The sequence below is a fragment of the Dendrobates tinctorius genome, unplaced genomic scaffold (assembly GCF_039654945.1).
Source record: "Dendrobates tinctorius isolate UK_male_01 unplaced genomic scaffold, ASM3965494v1 ptg000063l, whole genome shotgun sequence".
NCBI classification, from domain to species: Eukaryota; Metazoa; Chordata; class Amphibia; order Anura; family Dendrobatidae; genus Dendrobates; species Dendrobates tinctorius.
In genome coordinates, this window is record NW_027361731.1 from 2,772,572 (window position 1) to 2,797,852 (window position 25,281).

Below are 25,281 nucleotides of genomic sequence, written 5' to 3' on the forward strand. Positions count from 1 at the left end.
ACCATTTTTTAACCTTGTCCCTTTTTAATTATTATTTATTTTATTTTCCTTCTGTGACTTATGTTCAGTTTGTCCTAATTATTTTCAAGTCTTTTTACTGAATGGTCTACTATTTTCCATATAGGCACGAATATAAAATATTTATTATTTTATATTCACCATCTATATATTCACCTGGTTGGTTTTATATACCGTTGCCTTTTTGTCCTTTGTGTTTTAATACTGCCATCACTGCAGAGTGCCCAATAGCCAGTACACGGCAAAGCAGCCTTTCTGACGACTACTTATCCTAGGTGTAGTTCCCTGATTGACCTGAGGGTAAGGGGGTGCCAGAGAGCTACAAGTTCCTAACTGGAGCTCGAAAGTGGGATATAATTAATCCCCGACAACTGGGGGGCAACCACACCCCCCCAGTTCCTGACGAAAACATTTTCCACATTCTGAACAGAAAAAGGCTTCTCCCCTGTGTGACTACTCTGATGATGGATAAGAGTTGATTTCCTTGTAAAATATTTTCCACATTCTGAACATGAAAAAGGCTTCTCCCCTGTGTGAGTTCTCTGATGTGTGATAAGAATTGATGTATCTGTAAAACATTTCCCACATTCTGAACATGAAAATGGCTTCACCCCTGTGTGAGTTCTCTGATGTTTGACAAGACTTGCTTTAACTGTAAAACATTTTCCACATTCTGAACATGAAAATGGCTTCTCCCCTGTGTGAGTTCTGTGATGTTTGACAAGACTTGCTTTAACTGTAAAACATTTTCCACATTCTGAACATGAATAAGGCTTCTCCCCTGTGTGACGTCTCTGATGTGTGATAAGATGTGACGTATCTATAAAACATTTTCCACATTCTAAACATGAAAAAGGCTTCTCCCCTGTGTGACGTCTCTGATGTGTGATAAGATGTGACGTATCTATAAAACATTTTCCACATTCTAAACATGAAAAAGGCTTCTCCCCTGTGTGAGTTCTCTGATGTTTGACAAGCTTTGATTTCACTGTAAAACATTTTCCACATTTGGAACATGAAAAAGGCTTCTCTCCTGTGTGAGTTCTCTGATGTTTGTCAAGCTTTGATTTCACTGTAAAACATTTTCCGCATTCACAACATGAAAATGGCTTCTCCCCTGTGTGACTTCTCTGATGTCTGATAAGATGTGACGTATCTATAAAACATTTTCCACATTCTGAACATGAGAATGGCTTCTCCCCTGTGTGAGTTCTCTGATGTTTGACAAGACTTGCTTTCACTGTAAAACATTTTCCACATTCTGAACATGAGAATGGCTTCTCCCCTGTGTGAATCCTCTGATGTTCGACAAGAGTTGCTTTCACTGTAAAACATTTTCCACATTCTGAACATGAAAATGGCTTCTCCCCTGTGTGACTTCTCTGATGTCTGATAAGATGTGAAGTATCTATAAAACATTTTCCACATTCTGAACATGAAAATGGCTTCTCCGCTGTGTGAGTTCTCTGGTGACTAACCAGATTTGATTTCTTGTTAAAACATTTCCCACACTTGGAACAAGAATAGTTACTCTCTACAGTGTGAATTTTTTTATGTTTAAGAAAAGATTTTTCGAAAGGAAAACTCTTTCCATATTCTAAACCTGAAAGTGATTTTTTTGCTTTGTGAGCATTTAGTATTTGAATGCTTATTTTGTGACTTTGATTTTCCTTAGTAGTCTGTAATGAATCAGAAGACAGGACCTGTTTGAAATGATCAGATGAGAGATCATCGCTGTGAAGGGATGATGGTATATTTGGAGTAATGGCAGTCACTTTAATTGTATCCTGTAGGATCTTTAGATCATCTGATTTAAAAATTGAAGATGTCAGCTGTTCCCCTGATCTCCTGGTACAGTCATCTGCCAAGAATAAAATCAATTATTAATTTTGAAAAAGGTCATTGACTTATATTTTTTGAACATTTCTACTTAAACTATCTGCAAAAATAGCAAGTTATGCAAAAATATTGATTTACCAAGACAATAACAGTTCATAGGCTAATAGAAAACCTCATAAGATGCACGAGTAGATCGTGATGCTCAACTGTTTGTTCACTCTGCTTCCCAAATATCGAATAAAAATTCACCAAACTGTATTGTAGGCAAAAATTATACCAATAAAAACTCTGGTCATCTGAAAAAAAAAAAAAGTCCCCACTCAGGTCCATCATCTGTCAGTGGAAACAGGGCTGTGGAGTCGGTAAGCCAAACCTGCGACTCCGACTCCTCAATTTCCCTTACACCGACTCCGACTCCGACTCCACGACTCCGACACATATTGCTTATATTTAAGTGAAAAATTTATTGTAGTACAATGTGAACCTCAGACATTTAATCATTTTTATGATCCAATAATCAAGATATTTAGATAGAACAGAATATATATTGGTGTACTACCCGGTTTTCATTCTTTTTGGTACAGATACGATATGGATAGACAGATATGGATAAATGGATAGATAGAGCAGATTTCTAATCTGCTTTTGCTATTGAAAACATTATCTATGAGCTCAAAAACCTTTCAGGTGATGCAGTTTTTTAAAAAGATGATCAGCTTTTGCAGCTGAAAAACGTATCCTCAAAAAACACAGGAAAAACGTTGTGTGTGAATGTAGCCTTAGATCAGGAATATAACAGCCATTTATAGGACATTTCATAACTTTCCCAAACTCCTATGAAAAAATATTCAGCACATCCTGCATTGAAATACTGTACCCAATTTATTATATATTTTAGGAGTCGGAGTCGGTCCATTTTATACCGACTCCAACTCCGACTCCACCAAAATGAGCACCGACTCCGACTCCACGACTCCGACTCCACAGCCCTGAGTGGAAAAACAGGTTTCTACATTGAGCCACTTATAAAGTCTTTTGAAAGCAACATGGCTTCCATAAACCAATCCAGCAATATCAGCTTTGCTGGATGGTGCCAGATACAAGCTTGTTCTCCTCTGGTTCAGTCCTCTGTGCTCAGTTCCCGATGTCTGTATTACCTGTTGTGATCCTGGCCATTTACTGACTCCTCTTGCATCTTCTGATTTGGTATTTTCTCTGCCTTCCTGGTTCTGACCCAGCAACCTATTCTTCTTCCCATCTCACACAACAGAACAGCAGGTAACAAAGTGGCTCGAGCATAGGGGTCTCTGTGTAAGTCCAAATCCATATATATCCTTTAACCCTTTCAGACCTCAGGCGTAATAATACTCCGATGTCGGACACGCTCCCTTTCATGTGGGCTACGGCAGTGAGCCCACAACTTTCCCGGCACGTCAGCTGTTTTGAAACGATAAGGCTAGTTTTACACTAGCATTCTTGGACGCAGCGTACGGCCGCCGCTAAGCCCCGCCCTCGGCCGCGCCCCCTCCAGTCAGTTCCTCCTCTGATCGCATTAGGATGCATGCGATCAGCATATCCTATATTTAGCGTTGGATACACTGATCGTGCGCTGACGGTGCACTGGTCTGATTTTGCCGGTGCTGCGCCCAGAGCACAAAAATGCAAAACAGCACTGTAACGGGGTCTACCAAGCTGGGGTACGTCTTTCAGTACCACCCAGTGTTTTCGGAGGTCCGCTCTGCGTTGGCTGGAGTCTGAATGATTCTCGCTGGCTGGAATTCCTTGGCTACATGGGCGCATTTAAAAGATCACTGCTTCTCCATGTATTTCCAGTCTGACAACACTTTACTCACAGGACACAGAATATATCACACAGATACAGAGGGCAGGCCAATAGAAAAGCGGCAGGCCAGACACATTACAAAAGCCGCAGGTGACCGGAGCCTGCCGGTTTACTGTGGAAATTACAAAGGTGGGGGGGAGGGCGGACAAAAGGGGAATGCTGATGCATTAGGGACATGCATCTCACATAGAACCTATTATACATACATATAACTGTACAACATTCTGGGTGCTAAGTGGTTCTGTAACACGGCTCCCCTTTTCAGCGACGCGATCGGCATACACAGTCTGATCCTCAACGGATCGGTTTGGGGATGACCTTAGTTTATGGGGTTGGTACAAGTTCCATTTGTCGGCTTAGTCCATCGGCGTTACCGTTTTGTTTGCTGGATCTGTGGTGGATGGTGAAGTCCAGAGGTTGTAGGGCTAAACTCCACTGCAGCAATCTGGCATTGTCTCCGGAGATCCGATTAAGCCAGACTAGGGGATTATGGTCCGTTAGGAGGGAAAACTGTCGTCCATACAAATATGGTTGCAACTTCTTGAGTGCCCATACTACCGCCAGGCACTCCTTCTCGATGGCCGCATAGCTTACTTCACGGGGCAGTAGTTTCCGACTCAGGTAAGCTACCGGGTGTTCTTGGCCGTCCGGCCCGACTTGGCTCAGTACTGCCCCCAATCCAAACATAGAAGCGCCTGTGTGAACCAGGAAACGTTTAGTTGGATTGGGTGCGGCCAATACAGGGGTATTGGTGAGGGCGTCCTTTAGTTGGCGGAAGGCTTCCTCACACTCTGAGGTCCAGATTACCTGGCGGGGTTGGTTCTTACGGGTCAAATTAGTGAGGGGCTTGGCTACGCTGCTGTAATTGGGAACGAATTTCCTGTAATACCCCGCTGTCCCTAGAAATGCCATGACCTGGGTTTTAGTGCGTGGGATGGGCCATTTGGCTATGGCCTCAATCTTGGCTGGTTCTGGTCGCTGTTTCCCACTTCCCACCCAATGCCCTAAATACTGAACCTCTGCTTTGCCCACATGACACTTGTTTGGGTTCAGGGTGATTCCGGCCTGGTGGATCCTGTCCAATACTGTCTCTAGGTGATTTAGATGCTCTTCGCATGTCACACTGTAGATGGCGATGTCGTCCAGGTAGGCACAAGCATAGTCCTGGAGACCATCCAGAAGCCGGTCAGCCAGCCTTTGGAAGGTCGCCAGGGCATTCTTCATCCCGAATGGCATAACTCGAAACTGGAATAAGCCGAACGGGGTGACAAATGCCGACTTGGGAATAGTGTCAGGACTAAGGAGAATCTGCCAGTAGCCTTTGCATAGATCGATGGTGGTCAAATACTTTGCCCCCGCCAGCCGGTCTAACAACTCATCCACACGCGGCATGGGATATGCATCCGTCACTGTTTTCTCATTGAGCTTACGATAGTCTACACAAAACCGTGTAGTCCCATCCTTCTTGGGCACTAACACTACGGGGGATGCCCAGGGACTGACTCTTCAATGACCCCTAAACGCAACATCTCTTGTATCTCTTGTCGCATCCCCTCTCGTACAGACTCAGGGACGCGGAAGGGGTTTTGTCGCAGGGGGGTCTGATCCTGGGTCTCAACCTTGTGTTGTGCCAGGCGAGTGTACCCCGGTCTCTCTGAAAACATCCCCTGTCGCAGCCTCAACGCCTCCGCCTGCTGTCTCTCCCGGGGGCCTAGGTCTTCACCCAAGTGTACCTGGTCCCATGTTTTAGACTGAGTCCTTTCCCCTAAGACATCCGGCAAGGGAAGTCCGGCTAAATCCTCTGCTTCAGGTACACATATGGCCACTACCTCTTCACGGCGCTCCCGGTAGGGCTTCAGCATTTTCACGTGGAACATGCAGATAACCCTGGGGTCGTCACAATTGGCGACATTATAGGTTGTGTCGGCTATTTTCCCCACTACCTGGTAGGGCCCCTGCCATGCAGCTTGAAACTTATTCTGCTTAGTGGGCTCTAAAACCAGGACCTTTTGTCCTATTTCCAAAGTGCTCTCTCTGGCCCTCCGATCGTACCATATGCGCTGGCGCCGCTGGGTCGCCTGCATGTTCTCACGTACAGCCTGAGTCAGCTCCTGTAGGCGGTCCCGGAATTCCAGCACATAGGGTACAGTAGGTACCCCTTCTATGAGGCCCTCCCCTTCCCAGTGTTCCAGCACTAAGTCTAGGGGTCCCCTTACCCGTCTCCCAGCTCGAATGGGGAGAAGCCCGTGGATTCTTGGGGCACCTCCCGATAGGGAAACAGGAGGTGTGGCAAGAATTTGTCCCTGTAGGTCCTGGTAAAAGTCCCAATGAGCTGTTTTAATGTCCCGTTAAAGCGTTCACACAACCCATTGGTTTGCGGGTGGTACGGGGCGCTTCTAATGGACTTTACGCCGCACAGCTTCCACAGTTGGTTGGTCACCTCTGCTGTAAACTGGGTACCCTGGTTCAAGATAATCTCCCGGGGAAATCCAAGCCGTGAGAACACCTGGAGCAGGGCGGCCGCCACAGTCTCTGCCAGTATGTTAGGTAACGCAACCGCCTCTGGATACCGTGTGGCATAATCTACCACTGTCAATATATACTTTTTCCCGGACGGACTGGGTTTGGCTAACGGCCCTATCAGATCGACCGCTACTCGGCTAAATGGTTCCTCCACAATGGGGAGGGGGCGTAATTTGGCCTTGCATCGATCCCCCCTCTTGCCAATGCGCTGACAACTGTCACAGGTCTGGCAGTAAAGACGAACATCATAGGTTACCCCCGGCCAAAAGAAGTTTTGTGTCAGACGATGCCTGGTGCGACTGATGCCGAAGTGCCCGGCCAAGGGTATATCATGAGAGATTCACAGTAACTCCTGCCTATACTTCTTGGGAACTACCAGCTGTTGTTTTATAGTGGGGCTCGTCCCTGTGTGGTGCTGCTCTGTGATCCGGTAGAGGAGTCCCTGCTTCCATACAAACTGTTCCCCTTCCAGTACTCCTCTCCCCTCCTGTGCCTTCCCACGATATCCCTCTAATGAAGGATCCTCAAGTAACTCCCTCTTAAATTCATCTGGGGTGGCCCAAGAAATGTGTCTGGCTATGGGAATATGTGCAGGGCTGGGATGTCTTACCTGGGCCTCCTCTGAGTGTGATTCCGCCTCCACAGCTCGAGCTTGTCTCCGGGTGGTCACAGGATAGGTCTCAGCCAGAGGGGACACCGAGAATGCAGACAACATGGGCCCCAAGTCATTTCCCAGCAAGATGTCTGCAGGCAAATCCCCCATCAAGCCGACCTCAACAAGGCCATCCCCGACTCCCCAGTTCAGGTGAATCCTGGCAGTGGGTAGTCGATGTATAGCTCCCCCTGCTACACGGACTGCCACTGTCCGGTCCGTCTTCTCTTGGTCCCTGACGAGATGAGGCTTCACAAGGGTCAAAGTTGCCCCGGAATCTTAGTTCCTGCATACGTTTCCCATTAACCCACACGACCTGTCGATGCTGTTGTCGATTATCTGCCCGGGCTGCCTGCACGGGGTCTACTTCATGCAGCACTTCCTCCATCTCTTCCACCCCTTGGTTAGTCGTAGCCCCCAATGCCGGGTCAGCTTCGCCTTGGTAGCAGTGTACAGCAGCCCGGCTGAAGGTAGTTGTTCCCGCCTTTGGCCACTGGGTATGCCGAGTCCAGTTGGGACATTGTCTTTGCAGGTGGCCCAGCTGACGGCAGGTGTGGCATCGCGCCCCAGGGGGACTGTGGTAGGCCGGGTTTCTAACTCGTCCCCCTACAATCTTCAGTGGTTTGGGGCCCTCCAAGTCCATGGGCGGGCCCCTAGTGACCACCTTTGAACTGCGGCCTCCTGGCATCATGAGGTTCATCGGCCAGACGAGCGGCTTCCTCAAGAGTCGTTGGTCGCCTGTCCCAAAGCCATTCCTGTGTCTCAGGGTTTAGTCCATTAAAGAATCGTTCTAACAAGAAGAGCTGGAGGACGTCCTCCTTAGTGGTTGCTTGGCTCCCTTGTACCCACTGTAGCAGTGACCGCCGTAATTTACAGGCCCATTCAGCGTGGGTATCGGTTACGCGTTTTATAAGTCCGCGGAACTTTTGGCGGTAGGCCTCTGGTGTCAGCGCATACCGGGCCAAGATCACTTCTTTGATCCGCTCATAGTCCATACAGTCGTCATCAGGTACCGTGCGATAGGCGTCCGCTGCCCGGCCCGTCAGCTTGCTGGCCAGAATCTGAACCCGTTCCTCCGGCTTCACTTGATGAAGGGCACACTGCCGCTCAAAGTCCTGCAGAAAGCCATCAATGCCTTCCTCTGCCTCCCCCAACTGGCGGAAGGCATTATACTGGATCTTTTTGTGGCTTACTGTTGAAGGTACCTGGTCGAAGGCCAGAGCTCCCCCTGCTCGCTGGCTCTCCTCTCTCCGCTCTGCCATCTCCATCTTGGCCAGCTCCACTTTGGTCCGCTCTGCCATCTCCATCTTGGCTAGCTCTATCCTGGTCCGCTCGGCCATCTTTTCCTTCAGATCAGTACGCACATCAGCCATCACCTCTCGTATGATCTCTACTGCAGGGTTTAGGCCATAGAACGCCAGTCTGTTCTTTACCTCCCTCTGGAATTCGGTCTCCTCCACGTTCACATTGGGGGGCGCTGCACTGTCGTGTTCCATGATGGCTGCTATCAAATCCGCTTTTGTTTTGTTGCTGGCGATCAACCCTAGGGCTTTCACCAGATCTTTTAATGTAGTCCTCTAACTTCTGGTAGTTATTTTCCATTCATTCCTTTCCTCCTGTAGAAGGGGTATCAAATCCCGCTGTCTGCCACCAGTGTAACGGGGTCTACCAAGCTGGGGTACCTCTTTCAGTACCACCCCGTGCTTTCGGAGGTCCGCTCTGCGTTGGCTGAAGTCTGAATGAATCTCGCTGGCTGGAATTCCTTGGTTACATGGGAGCATATAAAAGATCACTGTTTCTCCATGTATTTCCAGTCTGACCCCACTTTACTCACAGGACACAGAATATATCACACAGATACAGAGGGCAGGCCAATAGAAAAGCGGCAGGCCAGACATACATTACAAAAGCCGCAGGTGACCGGAGCCTGCCGGTTTACTGTGGAAATTACAAAGGTGGGGGGAGGGCGGACAAAAGGGGAATGCTGATGCATTAGGGACATGCATCTCATATAGAACCTATTATATATACATATAACTGTACAACATATTCTGGGTGCTAAGTGGTTCTGTAACAAGTAACAAGCACGTTTTTGTGCGCTGGGCGCAGCTCCAGCAAAATCACACCAGCGCACGACCAGTGTACCCAACACTAAATATAGGATATGCTGATCGCATGCAGCCTCATGCGATCAGAGGAGGAACTGACCGAAGGGGGCGCTGCCGGGGGTGTGGCTTAGCGGCGGCCGTGTGCTGCGCCCAAGAACGCTAGTGTGAAACTAGCCTGACAGCAGTATTTTACATGCTCTTATGGCAATCGTGGTCGGAAATCCCAGTCACCGGTGACCTCATCACTTGATCGCGGTTCACCGATGGGTTGGGCAGGACAACCAGAAGTCCCCTGGAGACCACTTTGGTTGTCACAGCAGGATTGCTATGAGTGCCGCCCAGTGGTCGGCACTCATAGAAAGTGAGTTATTCTGCTACATACAGGTGATCTGATCATCGCCTGTATGTAGCAGAGCTGATTGAGTTATGGGAGCTTCTAGTCTCCCATGGAGACTATTGAAGCATGCGAATAGTACAAAAAAAAAAGTTTTTAAAAATATATAAAAGTTCAAATCACCCACCTTTCGCCCCATTCAAAAAAATAAAAAAATCAAACATACACATATTTGGTATAGCCATGTTCAGAATCACCCGATCATTTTTTTTTTTTATAGAAGGATTAACCTGACCGTTAAATGGCATAGCGCGAAAAAGTCAAAACACCAGAATTAGGTTTTTTTTGGTCGCCGCGACACTGCTTTAAAATGCAATAATGGGTGATCAAAAGATGGTATCTGCACCAAAATGGTATCATTAACAACGGCAGCTCGGCGCGCAAAAAAAATAAGCCCTCACCCAACCTGATCACAAAAAACGGAGACGCTGCATGTATCGGAAAATGGCACAGTTTTTTTTTTTTTTTAACAAACTTTGGAATTTTTTTTCACCACTAAGATAAAAAGGAACCTAGACATGTTTGGTGTCTATTAACTCGTAATGACCTGGAGAATCATAATGGCAGATCAGTTTTAGCATTTAGCAAATCTAGTAAAAAAGCAAAATAAAAAACAAGCGTGGGATTACATTTTTTTTTTTGCAATTTCACGGCACTTGGAATTTTTTTTCCCGTTTTCAAGTACACGACATGGTAAAACCAATGGTGTTGTTCCAAAAAATAAGAAAGTTGATGGATGATGGAGGATGATGAGCAAGGTAATCCCTGAGATATGGAAAACGGAGTAGATAGCGCCAAACCTGTTCGTAGTAGCCATCTTTTGAGCTACCAGGTGACCATGAACAGTGCCCCCAATATATTGTCTCTTCAAACTATTCCAGCAAGATTGTAGTCTGGATCCTGGATGTTGTACTTCCCATATGACACTAAACTCTGCAGGGTAATCAATATAGAGGACAATTTTATATTACAGGAGGATTTATGTTACCTAGAAGCTTGGGCTGATAAATGGCAAATGAGCTTTAATGGGGATAAATGTAAGGTCATGCACTTGGGTAGAACAAACAAGATGTATAAATATGTGCTTAATGGTAAAACACTGGGCAAAACTGTCACTGAAAAAGACCTGGGTGTCACTAGTGCGACCACACTTAGAATACTGTGTACAGTTCTGGTCTCCGTTGTATAAGAAAGACATAGCTGAACTGGAGCGGGTGCAGACAAGAGCGACCAAGGTTATTGGGGAACTGGGGGGTCTGCAATACCAAGACAGGTTATTACACTTGGGGTTTAGTTTGGAAAATTGAAGGCTTAGGGGTGATCTTATTACAATGTATAAATATATGCAGTGACAGTACAAAGACCTTTCTAATGATCTTTTTACTCTTAGACCTGTGACGGGGACAAGGGGGCATCCTCTACGTCTGGAGGAAAGAAGGTTTAAGCATACTCACAGACGCGGATTCTTTACTGTAAGAGCAGTGAGACTATGGAACTCTCTGCCATATGATGCTGTAATGAGTGATTCCCTACTAAAATTTAAGAAGGGACTGGATGCCTTTCTTGAAAAGTATAATATTACAGGGTATATAAACTGTGTTCCAAATTATTATGCAAAAAGAGTTTAGGAGTGATAAGGTTAGAATTTTTTTGCTTGTCATTTAAACTCATTGATGGTGATGTGCGTCAGGGCTCTTTATATCACTGAAAGCAATTGCAGATACCTGTGCAAATTAGTTTGGCAGGTGTGTCCAAATAAAGGCAAGACTACTTAAGAAGGCTGTTCCACATTATTAAGCAGCCTACATTTTTTGCCAAAATGGGAAAGAAAAAGGATGTGTCGGCTGCTGAGAAGCAACAAATTGTGGAGTATTTAGGTCAAGGCATGACTACAATCAACATTGCCAAGACACTTCATCGTGATCATCGCACAATCAAGAAGTATGTAGCTGATTCCCAGCACACACGTGTGCATGCTGATAAGGAAAAATTGAGGACTCTTTCCAACAGGCAATTGCGTCAGGTTAAAAGAGCAGCTGCAAAAATGCCTTGTCATAGCAGCAGACAAGTTTTTGAAGCTGCTGGTGCCTCCAACGTCCCCCGAACAACAAGGGTCCTTCAGAGGTTTGCAGCTGTGCGTAAGCCATCCTGTCGACCACCTCTATCCACTGCACACAAGCAGAAACTGCTCCAGTGGGCCAAACGATACATGAAGACTGACTTCCAAACTGTTTTGTTCATGGATGAGTGCCGTGCAACGCTCGATTGTCCAGATGGATGGAGTGGAGGATGTCTGGTTGATGGACACCCCATGAAAACACGGCTAAGGCGCCAACAAGGAGGAGGTGGAGTAATGTTTTGGGCTGGAATCATGGGGAGAGAGATTGTCGACCCCTTTAGGATCCCTGAAGGGGTAAAGATGAACTCCATAATCTATGTGGAGTTTCTAAAACAGCAGTTCCTGCCATGGTTCAAGAGGAAGAACCGTGCTTTCCGCAGCAAGATCATTTTCATGCATGATAGTGCACCGTCTCATGCTGCAAATAACACATCTGCATCTCTGGCTGCTATGGGCATAAAAGAGGACAAACTTATGGTGTGGCCACCATCTTCCCCTGACCTCAACCCCATTGAGAACCTCTGGAGCATCATCAAAAGGAGTGTCTATGATGGCGGGAGGCAGTTCACATCTAAGCAACAGCTCTGGGAGGGTATTCTGTCCACATGCAAAACAATTGAAGCACAAACCATCCAAAAAATGACAAATTCAATGGACGAGAGAGTTCAGAAGCTTCTTTCCAACAAGGGGTCCTATGTGCAAATGTAACATCACCTAGAATAAAGGTTTGACTTGAAAACTGTTTGATTTCATTTTGTAATAAGCTGATAATGCTTATAATTTCACAATAGACCATTTTTTTGTTCAAAATAAAAATAAAAAAGGTTGAAAACTCTGCTGTGCATAATAATTTGGAACATACATTTTGAGCATTTCTTATTTTTAAAAATATACTGTTTTCATAGGCAGTTTGTTCAAAAACATTGGAATTATACTAGAATATTAGATGACTGGAAAATAACAATGACTGCAATTCATATAGGTAATTTAGAGAAAATATGAGGAAATATTTTTTGCATAATAATTTGGAACACAGTGTACACTAGTTTCCTTAATATTGCGTTGATCCAGAGAGCTAGTCTGATTGCCGTATGTGGAGTCAGGAAGGAATTTTTTTTCCCCAATGTGAAGCTTACTGTTTGCCACGTTTTTTTTTCTTCCTCTGGATCAACATATTAGGGCATGTTGGGTTAGGATATGGTTGAACTAGATGGACTTAAAGCCTTCTTTCAACCTTAAAGGGAATCTGTCACCTATTTTTTGGTATATAAGATGCGGCGGCCACCGCCATTCTGTAATGCTGTAGATAAGCCCCCGATATAACCTGAAAGGGAAGAAAAAGCCGGATTACTTACCGGTAATGCTCTTTTAATGAGTCCACGACAGCACCCACTGGAACAGGAAACCCTACAGAAAGATAAAAGGAGGCGGTCCGCCTTTCCTCCTCAGTTTGATTTCAGAGTACCAGGAGGACCGCCAAGAGTTAAGGTACTGTCACATTTAGCGATGCACCAGCGATCCCGACCAGCGATATGACGCGGTCAGGATCGCTGGTGCATCGCTAAGTGGTCGCTAGTGAGCTGCCACACAGGCAGATCTCACCAGCGACATCGCAGGGGTCGGGGGTCGCTACTTACCTGTCAGACGAGGCGATACTGATGTCCTCCCGCTCGCGTCCACGCGTCGCTCATCTCCATAGCAGGAAGCTGACGATGAGAAACGGTCCAGGACGTTCTCGCGCGATCAGCGATAACCAGCGGGGGAGCGGTCGGAGGTAAGTATCAGACATAGCGCTATCGCTAGCAATATCGCTATAACGTCACAAAAACCAGTGACATTATAGCGATATTGATAGCGATATCGCTTAGTGTGACAGGCCCTTTAGGCAATGTTCTTGCATTTCTAAGTACTACTTATTCACTTTTAGGAGATACACCACATATTAAGTGTATTTATTGCTATTGATATCTTGAAAGGGAGGGAAATGAGCGGGTTCTGTCGTGGACTCATTAAAAGAGCATTACCGGTAAATCCGGTTTTTTACCCTTCGCCACGACAGCACCCACTGGAGAGATTCCAGAGACCCTCACCTTGGTGGGACCACCGTGCCAAGGACAATCATGCCAAAGCTTAGATCAGAAGTTGATGAATAGTCTAATCTATAGTGATTATAGAATGTAGAAGAGGTTGACGAAATTGCCGCCTTACATATGGCTTCGATTGGAACGTCTCCCCTCTCGGCCCAGGAGGATGCTATTGCTCTGGTAGAATGTGCTCTGATGTTCTCCGGAGGATCTTCTCTTCTCGCGGAGTAGGCTAAACTAATGGCATCCCTGATCCATCGGGATAAGGTGCTCTTCGTGACTCCGTACCCTTTTTTGCAGCCCTCAAAAGATATGAGCAGAGCCCTGCACTACCTCCAGCTCCTGGATCTTTCAATGTATTTTAGGACAGTTCTTCTAACATCCAAGGTGTGGAATTTCTGCTCCTCAGGAAAGAAGGTCGGGAGTAGTATCTCTTGAGATCTATGGAACTTTGTTGATACCTTAGGGAGGTATGAGGGGTCTGGTTTTAATATTAACCTATCCTGGTATGTCTGAAAAAAGGATGGGTCTATGGATAGCGCTTGGATGTCGCTCACTCTCCAAGCAGACGTTAGTGCTAAGAGGGCAGTCTTGAGTGACAAGTATTTTAGAGATATTGTGTCTATTGGTTCAAAGGGGGCTTCTGTTAGGGCATCTAAGACAAAGTTTAGGTCCCACGGAGGGATTGTAGGTATGTGAACAGGGGCCATTCGTTCGCAAGCTGTAATGAACCGTGATATCCACTTATTCCCTGCTATATTGTGGCCATACAGTGCCCCTAATGCGGAACTTGGACTTTCAGCGTATTTACTGCCAGATCTAAGTCTTTCCCTTTTTGTAGAAATTCCAAGATAGGAACTATCGGGATTTCTGTGGTATGAGGGGTTGTATGGAACTGCAGAAATGTTTTCCATATTCTTGTATAAATCTGAGTAGTGGACTGCTTCCTGCTCTGTAGGAGCGTAGCAATTAGTGTTTCGGAAAATCCTCTTGATCTTAGTAGCTGCCTTTCAAATTCCACGCCGTCAAGTGTAAGCTGTCCACTTGTGGGTGGAAAAAGGGCCCTTGGGAGAGTAGGTTGGGAATTGGAAGGGAGAACCCAAGGATCTGACACCGACATGGTTCGTAGCCATGAGAACCACGGTCTCTTGGGCCAGAATGGTGCTATCAAAATTACTCTCGCCCTGTCCTCTCTGATCTTCTGAATGACCTATGATAGAAGGATTATTGGAGGAAAGGCATATGCCAGGTTGAATTTCCATGAGGCCTGGAGGGCCGTCCAGCATGTCTGGATGATCTGACGGGGCCAGGGAGGCAAATGTCTTTATTTGTCTGTTCTCTTTCGTAGCAAAGAGGTCCACCTAAGGTTGCCCCCACAGAGCTGCTATGTCCTTGAAAATTCAGTGATTTAGGCGCCACTCCCCTTGCCGAAGTGTGTGTCGGCTTAAGAAGTCTGCTTCATGGTTGTTCTTTCCCATGATATGGAGGGCAGAGAAGGTCAACAAATAATTTTCAGCTAAGTTGAAGATTCCTGCTGCAGAAGACATCAGAGTCTCTGATCGAGTACCGCCCTGTCTGTTTAGATAAGTCACTGTAGTGGTGTTGTCCGATAGGATTCTGACATGCTTCTGCTGGAGCTGTGGAAGAAAATGACGTAGAGCATAATATACTGCCGTCAGCTCTTTTAAATTGGATGAGTAGCACAGCTCGTCCCTACTCCACCTTCCTTGACAGAAGTTATTCCCTATATGGGCTCCCCAGCCGTGGGGGCTAGCGTCGGTGGTTAAGACATGGGATGGTAATATTACCCATGGGACTCCCGTGGACAAATGGCTACTGTCTAGCCACCATTCTAGAGAAGTCAAGACATCCTGGGATAAGGTTATCTTGTTCTCGAGGTGACCATCGTGTCGCCTGTCCTCTTGGAGGATCTGATATTGCAGCGTGCAGATGTGATATTGGGCCACTGGACTGCCGGGGCACAAGAAGTGAGCGACCCCAATAGAGACATTGCCTCTCTCCGAGACCTCCGTGGTCTGTTCATTGCCGCCTCAACCTTATCTTTTATGAGTGCAATTTTCACCTGAGGGAGCAGACATCTCTGGGTTGTAGAGTCTAACTGGAACCCTAAGAACATCTGAAGGGAGTGTGGCACAAGTCTAGACTTCTGGAAGTTGATGATCCAGCCTAGATCCTGCAAAGATGAGACCGTATCAGCCACACGTCTAGTACACTGGGTGACTGAATTCCCGATAACTAAGAAGTCATCAAGGTAAGTCTAACTGGAACCCTAAGAACATCTGAAGGGAGTGTGGCACAAGTCTGGACTTCTGGAAGTTGATGATCCAGCCTAGATCCTGCAAAGATGAGACCGTATCAGCCACACGTCTAGTACACTGGGTGATTGAGTTCCCGATAACTAAGAAGTCATCAAGGTAAGGCACGATTAGGGTGTCTTTCTGACGAAGATAGGCCATAACCCCAACATCACTTTGGTGAAGATTCTCGGTGCTGTAGAGAGACCGAAGAACATGGCCGTATACTGAAAGTGATGGATCTTGCCTTCGAATACCACTGCGACCCTTAGGTACCTTTGGTATCCATCATGAATAGGAAGATGATAGTAAGCATCTTTTAAGTCAATTCCTGCCATTACACAGTTTGGGAAGAGAAGTTTAATGGTGGATCTGACCGATTCCATTTTAAACTTTATAAACGTATTAAGCTTCCTCAAATTTATAATTCTCCTAAACGTACCATCTGGTTTGGAAATTAAAAATAAAGGAGAGTAGAATCCTCTACCTTCTTGTCCCCCTGGGACTTTTACTAAAACCCCCTTGGATAGTAGACTCCGAATTTCTACTTCGAGGGCCTTCTGTTGCACTATTGAGTTAAGGCGGGTTATGATAAATAAATCGTGAGGAATATGAAGGAATTCTAATTTTATTCCTTCTTTAATACTTAGAATCCATGAACTTGAGGTAATCTGTTCCCATTTTGAAAAAAAAAAAAAAATTTCAGTCTACCCCCTACTGGGGGGGCTGATTGTTCAGTATTTATTTTCCTTTCGGAATGTTGAACCTCTAAACATGCTACTCTTTTGCTTCTCTTCCTTTGCGGGCCATCTAGTTGATCTGTTTGTCTCCTTTTACCAAACGGTCGCCTTTTAAAGGTTCTCCTGTAGAAAGGGATAGAAGAATCAGGGAAAGCCTTCTTTCTTTTGCTTTGGCGAGTATGTCATCTAGGGCTTTCCCAAAGAGAAACTCACCCTCGCACGGGGTCGCGCAGATCTTAGATTTTGATTGCGCGTCCCCCTTCCAGCTCTTCATCCATAACGCCCGCCTGGCGTTGTTTACAAAACTCGTCGATCTCGCTGCTAGCCGCAGGGTGTCTGCCGATGCATCGGCCATAAAGGCTGCTACCCCTCTAATTAGGGAAAAGCTACGGGCCACTATTCCGTTAGACACCTTCTGTTCAATCGGTTGATGTGATTGGTCCAACCACACGAGCATTGACCTGGCGGTGCATGTGCTGGCTACTGCTGGCTTAAAAATGCCTGTAGTAGATTCCCAAGACCTTTTTAATGATGACTCCGCTTTACGGTCTAGTGGGTCAGACAGTAAGCCAGCGTCCTCTACCGGAATAGTAGACTGCTTCGAGGTCGAGGCCACAACAGCATCAACTTTTGGAATTTTGGTCCATTTCAATAGCTCGTCGTCGTTAAATGGATATTTCCTCTTTGAGGCTGATGGGAGAAAACTTCTTTGATCGTGTTTTTCCCATTCTCTCTTTATTAGGGCCTTAATTGCCAGTACTACTGGAAACGCCCTCCTTTCCCTTTCCGCCAAGCCCGTAAACATTATCTCTTGCGTGGTTTGGACGCCTTTTGTCTCCTCACACCCCATAGTGTTCCTTACGGATTTGATTAAGTTATCCACACTATCCAGGGGAAAAGATGATCGTCCCTCAATTTCTGATGACGATGATGACGTGAGTGAGGAATCAGAGATTATCGCCTGTTCCTCCTCCGAATCTGAGCTGAGAGTCACTTGTTTTTTGCTCCTAGTTTCTGAGGGAGTACTGGCACGGGTGATAGCCTGTAGTTCCTCTCTAATTATGGTCCGTATGTCTTTTGATGACACTGCGGCTCCCTGTCTAGTCTCTCTGGTGCATTGCTTACAGAGCTTTTTGGGGTAGGAGTCGGGAAGAGGCTGACCGCATAAAGCGCACTCTTTGTGTTTGGATTTTTCTTTTTTCTTCACCTGGAAGAGGGGGAGACATGGCGAGAGAAAAGGGGGGTGTCAGCTTAATAGGCAGAGTATATATATTGCACACTCACCCAGTAAAGCTTATGGTACCGGATCAGATGGCTGAGACCCAGTCCTGGATCTTGATTCTACCGTCTCACTCCTACGAGCGGTGTCCGTGGATCACTTGGCAGCGCGGTCCCTGGAGGAACTGCCCCCAGCAGAGTCCCCTGCTGGAGCGTGCACTTCCCCTGGAGATGACATGGCTCATCGCCGCTTACCCCGCAGCGCTTGTTTAAATAGCCTTTCCCTCTTTTTTCTTGACCCAGAAGTTACTCCTTCTCCCTCCCGGGTTCATGCATCCTCACGCCTGCGCACTTGCGCCGCCTCAGCCATCGTGCCCCGGAAGTTCACCCATTACTTCCGGGGCTTGGAGCATCTGCGCCGGCCGGCTCCCGCGCCACCGTTCTGTATATGGCCCGCGCCTCTCACCATAATGCTGCTGCCACCGCTGCCTTTTTTTTTTTTTTCTTCTGCGCCACTGGCGCACTTACCGCTCCTGCAGCAACGGCCTCTGAGAGTTCGTCGCTGCCCGGCGTGCTCCCAGGCGAGACCGGGCGGCCCTTCCCGGACCCGGTCATCACCCCAATCCGTCAGACGAGGGGGGAGCCGTCTAACGGAACCTCCCACGACGCTGCCTCTGGACCGCAGCCCCTGCCGTTCGCACGGATACTGCGCAGGCGGCATGCACTGGCCCAGGTATGTCTTCCTGAAGGATTATCCTGGGGTTCCCTGGGAACAGGAAACCAAAACTGAGGAGGAAAGGCGGACCGCCCCCTTTTATCTTTCTGTAGGGTTTCCTGTTCCAATGGGGCGGATACGATACCTCCAGTGGGTGCTGTCGGGGCGAAGGGTAAAAACGAGATAAATTATACTCACCCAGGAGCGGTCCGGAGTGTGTCGCGGTCCGGTGCCTCCCATCTTCTAGCGATGGCATCCTCTTCTTTACTTCCCATCGTGGCTCTGGTGCAGGCGCACTGCTCTGCCCTGTTGAGGACAGAGTACTGCAGTGCGCAGGCGCCAGAAGAGGTCTAGCGCCTGAACACTGCCGCGATGGGAAGCAAAGAGGAAGTCATCGCTAGAAGATGGGAGGTGCCGAACCGGACCGCGACACCCTCCAGATCACCCCCGGGTGAGTATAATATAACTCGTTTTACTTCTCTTTCAGGTTACATCGGGGGCTTATCTACAGCATTACAGAATGCTGTAGATAAGCCCGTGATGGAGGTGCCGCATCTTATATAACAAAAAATAGGTGACAGATTCCCTTTAATAACTATGTTAGTGTGTGATTTTCTAACTTGTCAGCACATTCTGCGTACACTGTTATTTGGCTTTGTAGTTTGCAGATCTGGGCAGGTAAGGGTCAGCATCTCTTAATCCCAGGGGGTAGGGGGAACCTCCAGGCTGTAAGTCCTATAGAAAAGGGCTTTCACAAAACCATTGGAACATTTTCAGATGGAGGAGGATGTTATACTCTAGAGGCAAAATGGTGATCACACGATTGAGATATGGCCAAACTACTCCACTGAAAGGAGCCGCAGCCGGTGACTGAGAAGAATCTATAACTACTCTGCATTTAGTGGTGACTACTCACCTGGGTAGCCATATGTAGGAATCTCCTCTTTACACTGCTCATCACCCGTCACATATGACTCTGTAGTATTAATATGGGTCAGATCTTCACCCTGAAACAAAATATTGTAGAAGTCACAGACAGATGGAGAAGTCACATCTATGATCAGCTCTAATCCTGCCATCTTCACCGCTCTCATTACACAAGTATAAAACATATAATACTGGTGGATAAAACAAGACTGAGCACAAGATCTTCACAGCCGTCTACACATCATAGGGGAGATCTCATGACACCTTCTCTCCATCTACCTGATGATCCTGAGGAGCATTGGGATCTTCTTGTTTACAGTCCTGTGGAAGAAGTGGACGGGGACATCTCTCTGATGTTGTCCTCTTACTGGATAGATCTGGAGGAAACACATACAGGGACTGAATTCATTCTTTACATACAGATAATTATAGGCCGTGTGTATTTAGTCCTGTCTATTACCTGGTGATGTGAGGGGCTGGGGAACCTCCATCATGACGTCCTTGTACAGATCTCTGTGTCCTTCTAAATACTCCCACTCCTCCATGGAGAAATAGACAGCGACATCCAGACACCTTATGGGAACCTGACACATACAATGATACCGTCATCCCCCGATCCCTTCATAGCATTACTGTATAATGTCCCAGCATTCCAAGCAGTGTCACCTCTCCAGTCAGCAGCTCAATCATCTTGTAGCTGAGTTCTAGGATCCTCTGGTCATTGATGTCCTCATGTATCAGGGGGTGAGGTGGAGGCCCCGTAATTGGACTCAGGGGTCTTCCCCATCCCACAGACACAGGGTCCTGACAGCGATCACTATAGGTCTTCTTCACTACTGTGTAATCCTGGTTATGGAGAGACACATTAATAAATCTCACTACAGACATTTCCAGAGTCCTCACCTCTCCAGTTCTGTCCATCTGTTATTCCCATAGATAAGAATGATGTAATGTGACGTCATCAGAATCTCTCACCTCTCCAGTAAGCCGGAAGAGGATCTCTAGGGTGAGGTGTAATATCCTCTCCGCCATCTTGTCTCTGTCCATATCCATCCGTGATGATCAATTCAGAAAAATTCTCCTAATATACAAGATGTCCACTGAGAGGATCTGATATGATAAGGAAATGAATAGGAAGAAAATGAGCCAGTGTAACATCATAAAGAATGACAACAAGGGGAAGCATACCAGGTGAATCAGTAGCTGTTGTATTCTCTAGTCTTGAATGGACTGGAACACAAGTTGAATTGCTGACTGAGGCCTGTTTCACACTTCAGCTTTTTGCTTCAGTTAAAATCCGCCAAAAAGCGGATCCGTTCCTAACTGATGTGAACGGAAGCCACCGGATCGTTTTTTTTTGACGGATCCGCCGAGAGAAAAAGAGATTTTATAGAGAGAGCGCGCTAGAGAGAGCGAAAAATTTTTCTCTGTCCGCCAGAAATGATTTCAGGGTTAAATTTCCTCCTCACTTCATTCCTCCGGGCATGCGCACTATAAAAATGCGGATCCTGCAGTAAAAAAAAAACGTTACATGGGCCGTCCAGGCATCTCGGCGGACGCAAAAAAATTGACGGATCCGCAAAATAACAGATCCAACAGTTGGCCATCCATCAAGATCCGCCGGTAATGCAAGTCAATGGGGAAAAAAACAGATCAGCCCAAAAAAAATGGCGGATACGTTTTTTTTTGCAAAAACGGCGGATTTTGACTGATGGTCAAGAACGGAAGTGTGAAACAGACCTAAGACATCTCCTCCATGCTGCAAATCACTGGCTAAGTTGGCCACTGTTTGGCAACTTATTGGATGGAGGAATCATAAGTTTGTTGGGACTGACCAGTATGTGCTGCTAAAGATCGGAGAAGATGGAGGTCTGCAGAGGCCAGCTGTGGCTGTGAAAAGTCATCATGTCATCTAGGCAAGATGGAGAGCGAAATAAAGACGACTCCAGAGAAGATGTGATCCATAAGATACCTGGATGTAATGTTCATTGTATGGTCTGCAGTGTGAGGATAGCTGTTAATAACTCTAAGTATCTTCTTACCATTTTTAAGGACATACTGGGAGTTGTAGGGTTGTAAATTCATGCAATACAATTGTTTAAGGGGCAGAATTGATGTTACAACTGATTGTTGCACTTAGTTCTTGTATTCAAGTGCTCTTAGTCTTGGTCATGCATTCATACACAGGTGCATCGCACTAAATTAGAATATCAAAAAGTTCATTTATTTCAGGTCTTCACTGTTTGTAATGACTCTATATAATAGAGTTTGACTTTTTGTATTGATCTATATCGAGTGTTTGTTTATGTTACTATTGAGGATTATGGCTTACAGCCAATGAAAACCCAAAAGTCATTATCTCATTAAATTAGAATATTTTATAACTCCAGCTTGAAAAATGATTGTAAAATCCGACATGTTGGCCTACTGAAATGTATGTTCAGTAAATGCACTCAATACTTGTTTGGGGCTCTTTTGGCATCAATGCGGCATGGTATGGAGGCGATCAGCCTGTGGCACTGCTGAGGGGTTATGGAAGCCCAGGTTGCTTTGATAGCAGCCTTCAGCTCGTCTGCATTGTTGGGTCTGGTGTCTCTCGTCTTCCTCTTGACAATACCTCATAGATTCTCTATGGGGTTAAGGTCAGGTGAGATGGCTGCCAATTAAGCACAGTGATACTGTTGTGTGTAAACAGGGGCCAAGTCCTGCTGGAGAATGACATTTCCATCTCCAGAAAGCTTGTCGGCAGACGGAAGCATGAAGTGCTCTAAAGTTTCCTGGTAGACGGCTGCGCTGACTTTGGTCTTGATGAAACACAGTGGACCTACACCAGCAGATGACATGGCTCCCCAAACCATCACTCATTGTGGAGACTTCTGTAATCCTAGATATTGATTTTACATGGTTTCAATCAGTTCAAAATATATATATTATAGATGGGTGGTGACCATGGCGGCCATTTTGAAGTCAGACGTTTTGGATCCAACTTTATTTTTTCCAATGGGAAGAGGGTCATGGGACACATCAAACTTATTGAGAATTTCACAAGAAAGAACTGAATAAATTAACTTTTTGATGATATTCTAATTTAGTGAGTCACCTGTACCTATGGTGGTTCTAGTGACGTATCAATTTAATGATGATGGTTCTGGTGCCGTAGTCAAGTTCTGATGGTGGTTCTCTTCATGTATTCATGTACTGATGGTGGTTCTCTTCATGTACTGATGGTGGTTCTCTTCATGTACTGATGGTGGTTCTCTTCATGTACTGATGGTGGTTCTCTTCATGTATTCATGTACCGGTGGTGGTTCTCTTCATGTATTCATGTACCGATGGTGGTTCTCTTCATGTACCGGTGGTGGTTCTCCTCATGTATTCATGTACCGGTGGTGGTTCTCCTCATGTATTCATGTACTGATGGTGGTTCTCCTCATGTATTCATGTACTGGTGGTGGTTCTCATGTATTCATGTACTGGTGGTGGTTCTCATGTATTCATGTACTGGTGGTGGTTCTCCTCATGTCTTTAAGTACTAATGGTGGTTCTCTTCATGTATTCATGTACTGGTGGTGGTTCTCATGTATTCATGTGGTGGTTCTCCTCATGTATTCATGTACTGATGGTGGTTCTCCTCATGTATTCATGTACTGGTGGTGGTTCTCCTCATGTATTCATGTACTGGTGGTGGTTCTCCTCATGTATTCATGTACTGGTGGTGGTTCTCCTCATGTATTCATGTACTGGTGGTGGTTCTCCTCATGTATTCATGTACTGGTGGTGGTTTTCCTCATGTATTCATGTACTGGTGGTGGTTCTCCTCATGTATTCATGTACTGATGTGGTTCTCCTCATGTATTCATGTACTGGTGGTGGTTCTCCTCATGTATTCATGTACTGGTGGTGGTTCTCCTCATGTATTCATGTACTGGTGGTGGTTCTCCTCATGTATTCATGTACTGGTGGTGGTTCTCCTCATGTATTCATGTACTGGTGGTGGTTCTCCTCATGTATTCATGTACTGGTGGTGGTTCTCCTCATGTATTCATGTACTGGTGGTGGTTCTCCTCATGTATTCATGTACTGATGTGGTTCTCCTCATGTATTCATGTACTGATGGTGGTTCTCCTCATGTATTCATGTACTGGTGGTGGTTCTCCTCATGTATTCATGTACTGGTGGTGGTTCTCATGTATTCATGTACTGGTGGTGGTTCTCATGTATTCATGTACTGGTGGTGGTTCTCATGTATTCATGTACTGGTGGTGGTTCTCCTCATGTATTCATGTACTGGTGGTGGTTCTCCTCATGTATTCATGTACTAATGGTGGTTCTCTTCATGTATTCATGTACTAATGGTGGTTCTCTTCATGTATTCATGTACTGGTGGTGGTTCTCCTCATGTCTTTAAGTACTAATGGTGGTTCTCTTCATGTATTCATGTACTGATGTGGTTCTCCTCATGTATTCATGTACTGATGGTGGTTCTCCTCATGTATTCATGTACTGGTGGTGGTTCTCCTCATGTATTCATGTACTGGTGGTGGTTCTCCTCATGTATTCATGTACTGGTGGTGGTTCTCCTCATGTATTCATGTACTGGTGGTGGTTCTCCTCATGTATTCATGTACTGGTGGTGGTTCTCCTCATGTATTCATGTACTGGTGGTGGTTCTCCTCATGTATTCATGTACTGGTGGTGGTTCTCCTCATGTATTCATGTACTGGTGGTGGTTCTCCTCATGTATTCATGTACTGGTGGTGGTTCTCCTCATGTATTCATGTACTGGTGGTGGTTCTCCTCATGTATTCATGTACTGGTGGTGGTTCTCCTCATGTATTCATGTACTAATGGTGGTTCTCTTCATGTACTGATGGTGGTTCTCTTCATGTACTGATGGTGGTTCCGATAATTACCGGGGTATTTAGCCAGCTCTCTGCCTCAGACTAGTGCAAATTGTAGCTTCTTGCTCACTGGTGAATGTTTGCCTTGTTTCACTGTGCTCTTCTCTACAGCTGCCTGACCTAAAACCGTGCTCTGAATCTAATTTTTCACCCATTGCTTGATCAGCTATCTTCCTGCTATTTTGACCCCTGGACCTTGAGAATTAACCACCCCCTCCAACCCAACAAGCGTGCATTAAACCCCCCCCCCCCCCGAGACCCAACCAGAACCTGCAGACGTGAATTACCCCCCCCAGGACCCAAAGAGACCCTGCAAGCATGCATTAGCCCTTGGGAGTTCGAACAGACCCCACATCTGTGCATTATACCCCCCCCCGGGGCCCTACCAGATCCCAGGCATGCATTAACCACCTCACTCCTCCACAAGCACAACAGCTCCAAGTTAACCCAAACATTAAGCACCAAAATCCCACCAGACAGCCCCAAGTATCAGCCCCCAACAAACAAACATCTAAGAACACACCCACCTGTTAATAATCACTCCTGTTTGTCACTGACCTTGCTCCCTGCTCCTCAAAAAAGCCGGCAGAGACAAAAGTGTTATGGCGGCTTCTCTTCCTGCCGTCACGTGCCTTTGCAGTCAGAACACGCCCCCGGCAATATGTCACACCTGGAAGGCGTCTACACAGTCTGGCATTTACCCAGCAGAGTCCTGCATAGACTGAGGCCGCTGATCATGTGACCCCTGACTCCTCCCCTCCTGTGACCTCATCACAGGTCCTGTGCACACAGAGCAGCCATATATGTGGAGTGCGGCTCTGCGGGTGGAGGTAAGTGCTGGAGGCTCCATTATTCTCTATGTGGAGTGTGGCTCTGCGGGTGGAG

The 25,281-nt window shown here is 46.3% G+C and overlaps 2 protein-coding genes across 2 annotated transcripts in view; one reads left to right on the forward strand and one right to left on the reverse strand.

Annotated features, from left to right (window-relative positions):
- Positions 1-25,281, forward strand: part of LOC141094139 (uncharacterized) — a 305,335-nt gene that overhangs the window by 183,989 nt on the left and 96,065 nt on the right. The gene's annotated exons all lie outside the window — the stretch shown is intronic.
- On the reverse strand, positions 15-25,100 carry LOC141094152 (uncharacterized). Its single transcript, XM_073579904.1, is given in 8 exon segments — positions 15-535; positions 537-1,879; positions 19,485-19,575; positions 19,775-19,872; positions 19,956-20,079; positions 20,162-20,341; positions 20,471-20,605; positions 24,955-25,100. Coding segments are annotated over 7 exon segments (2,112 nt in total). The 5' UTR covers positions 20,549-20,605; positions 24,955-25,100; the 3' UTR covers positions 15-337.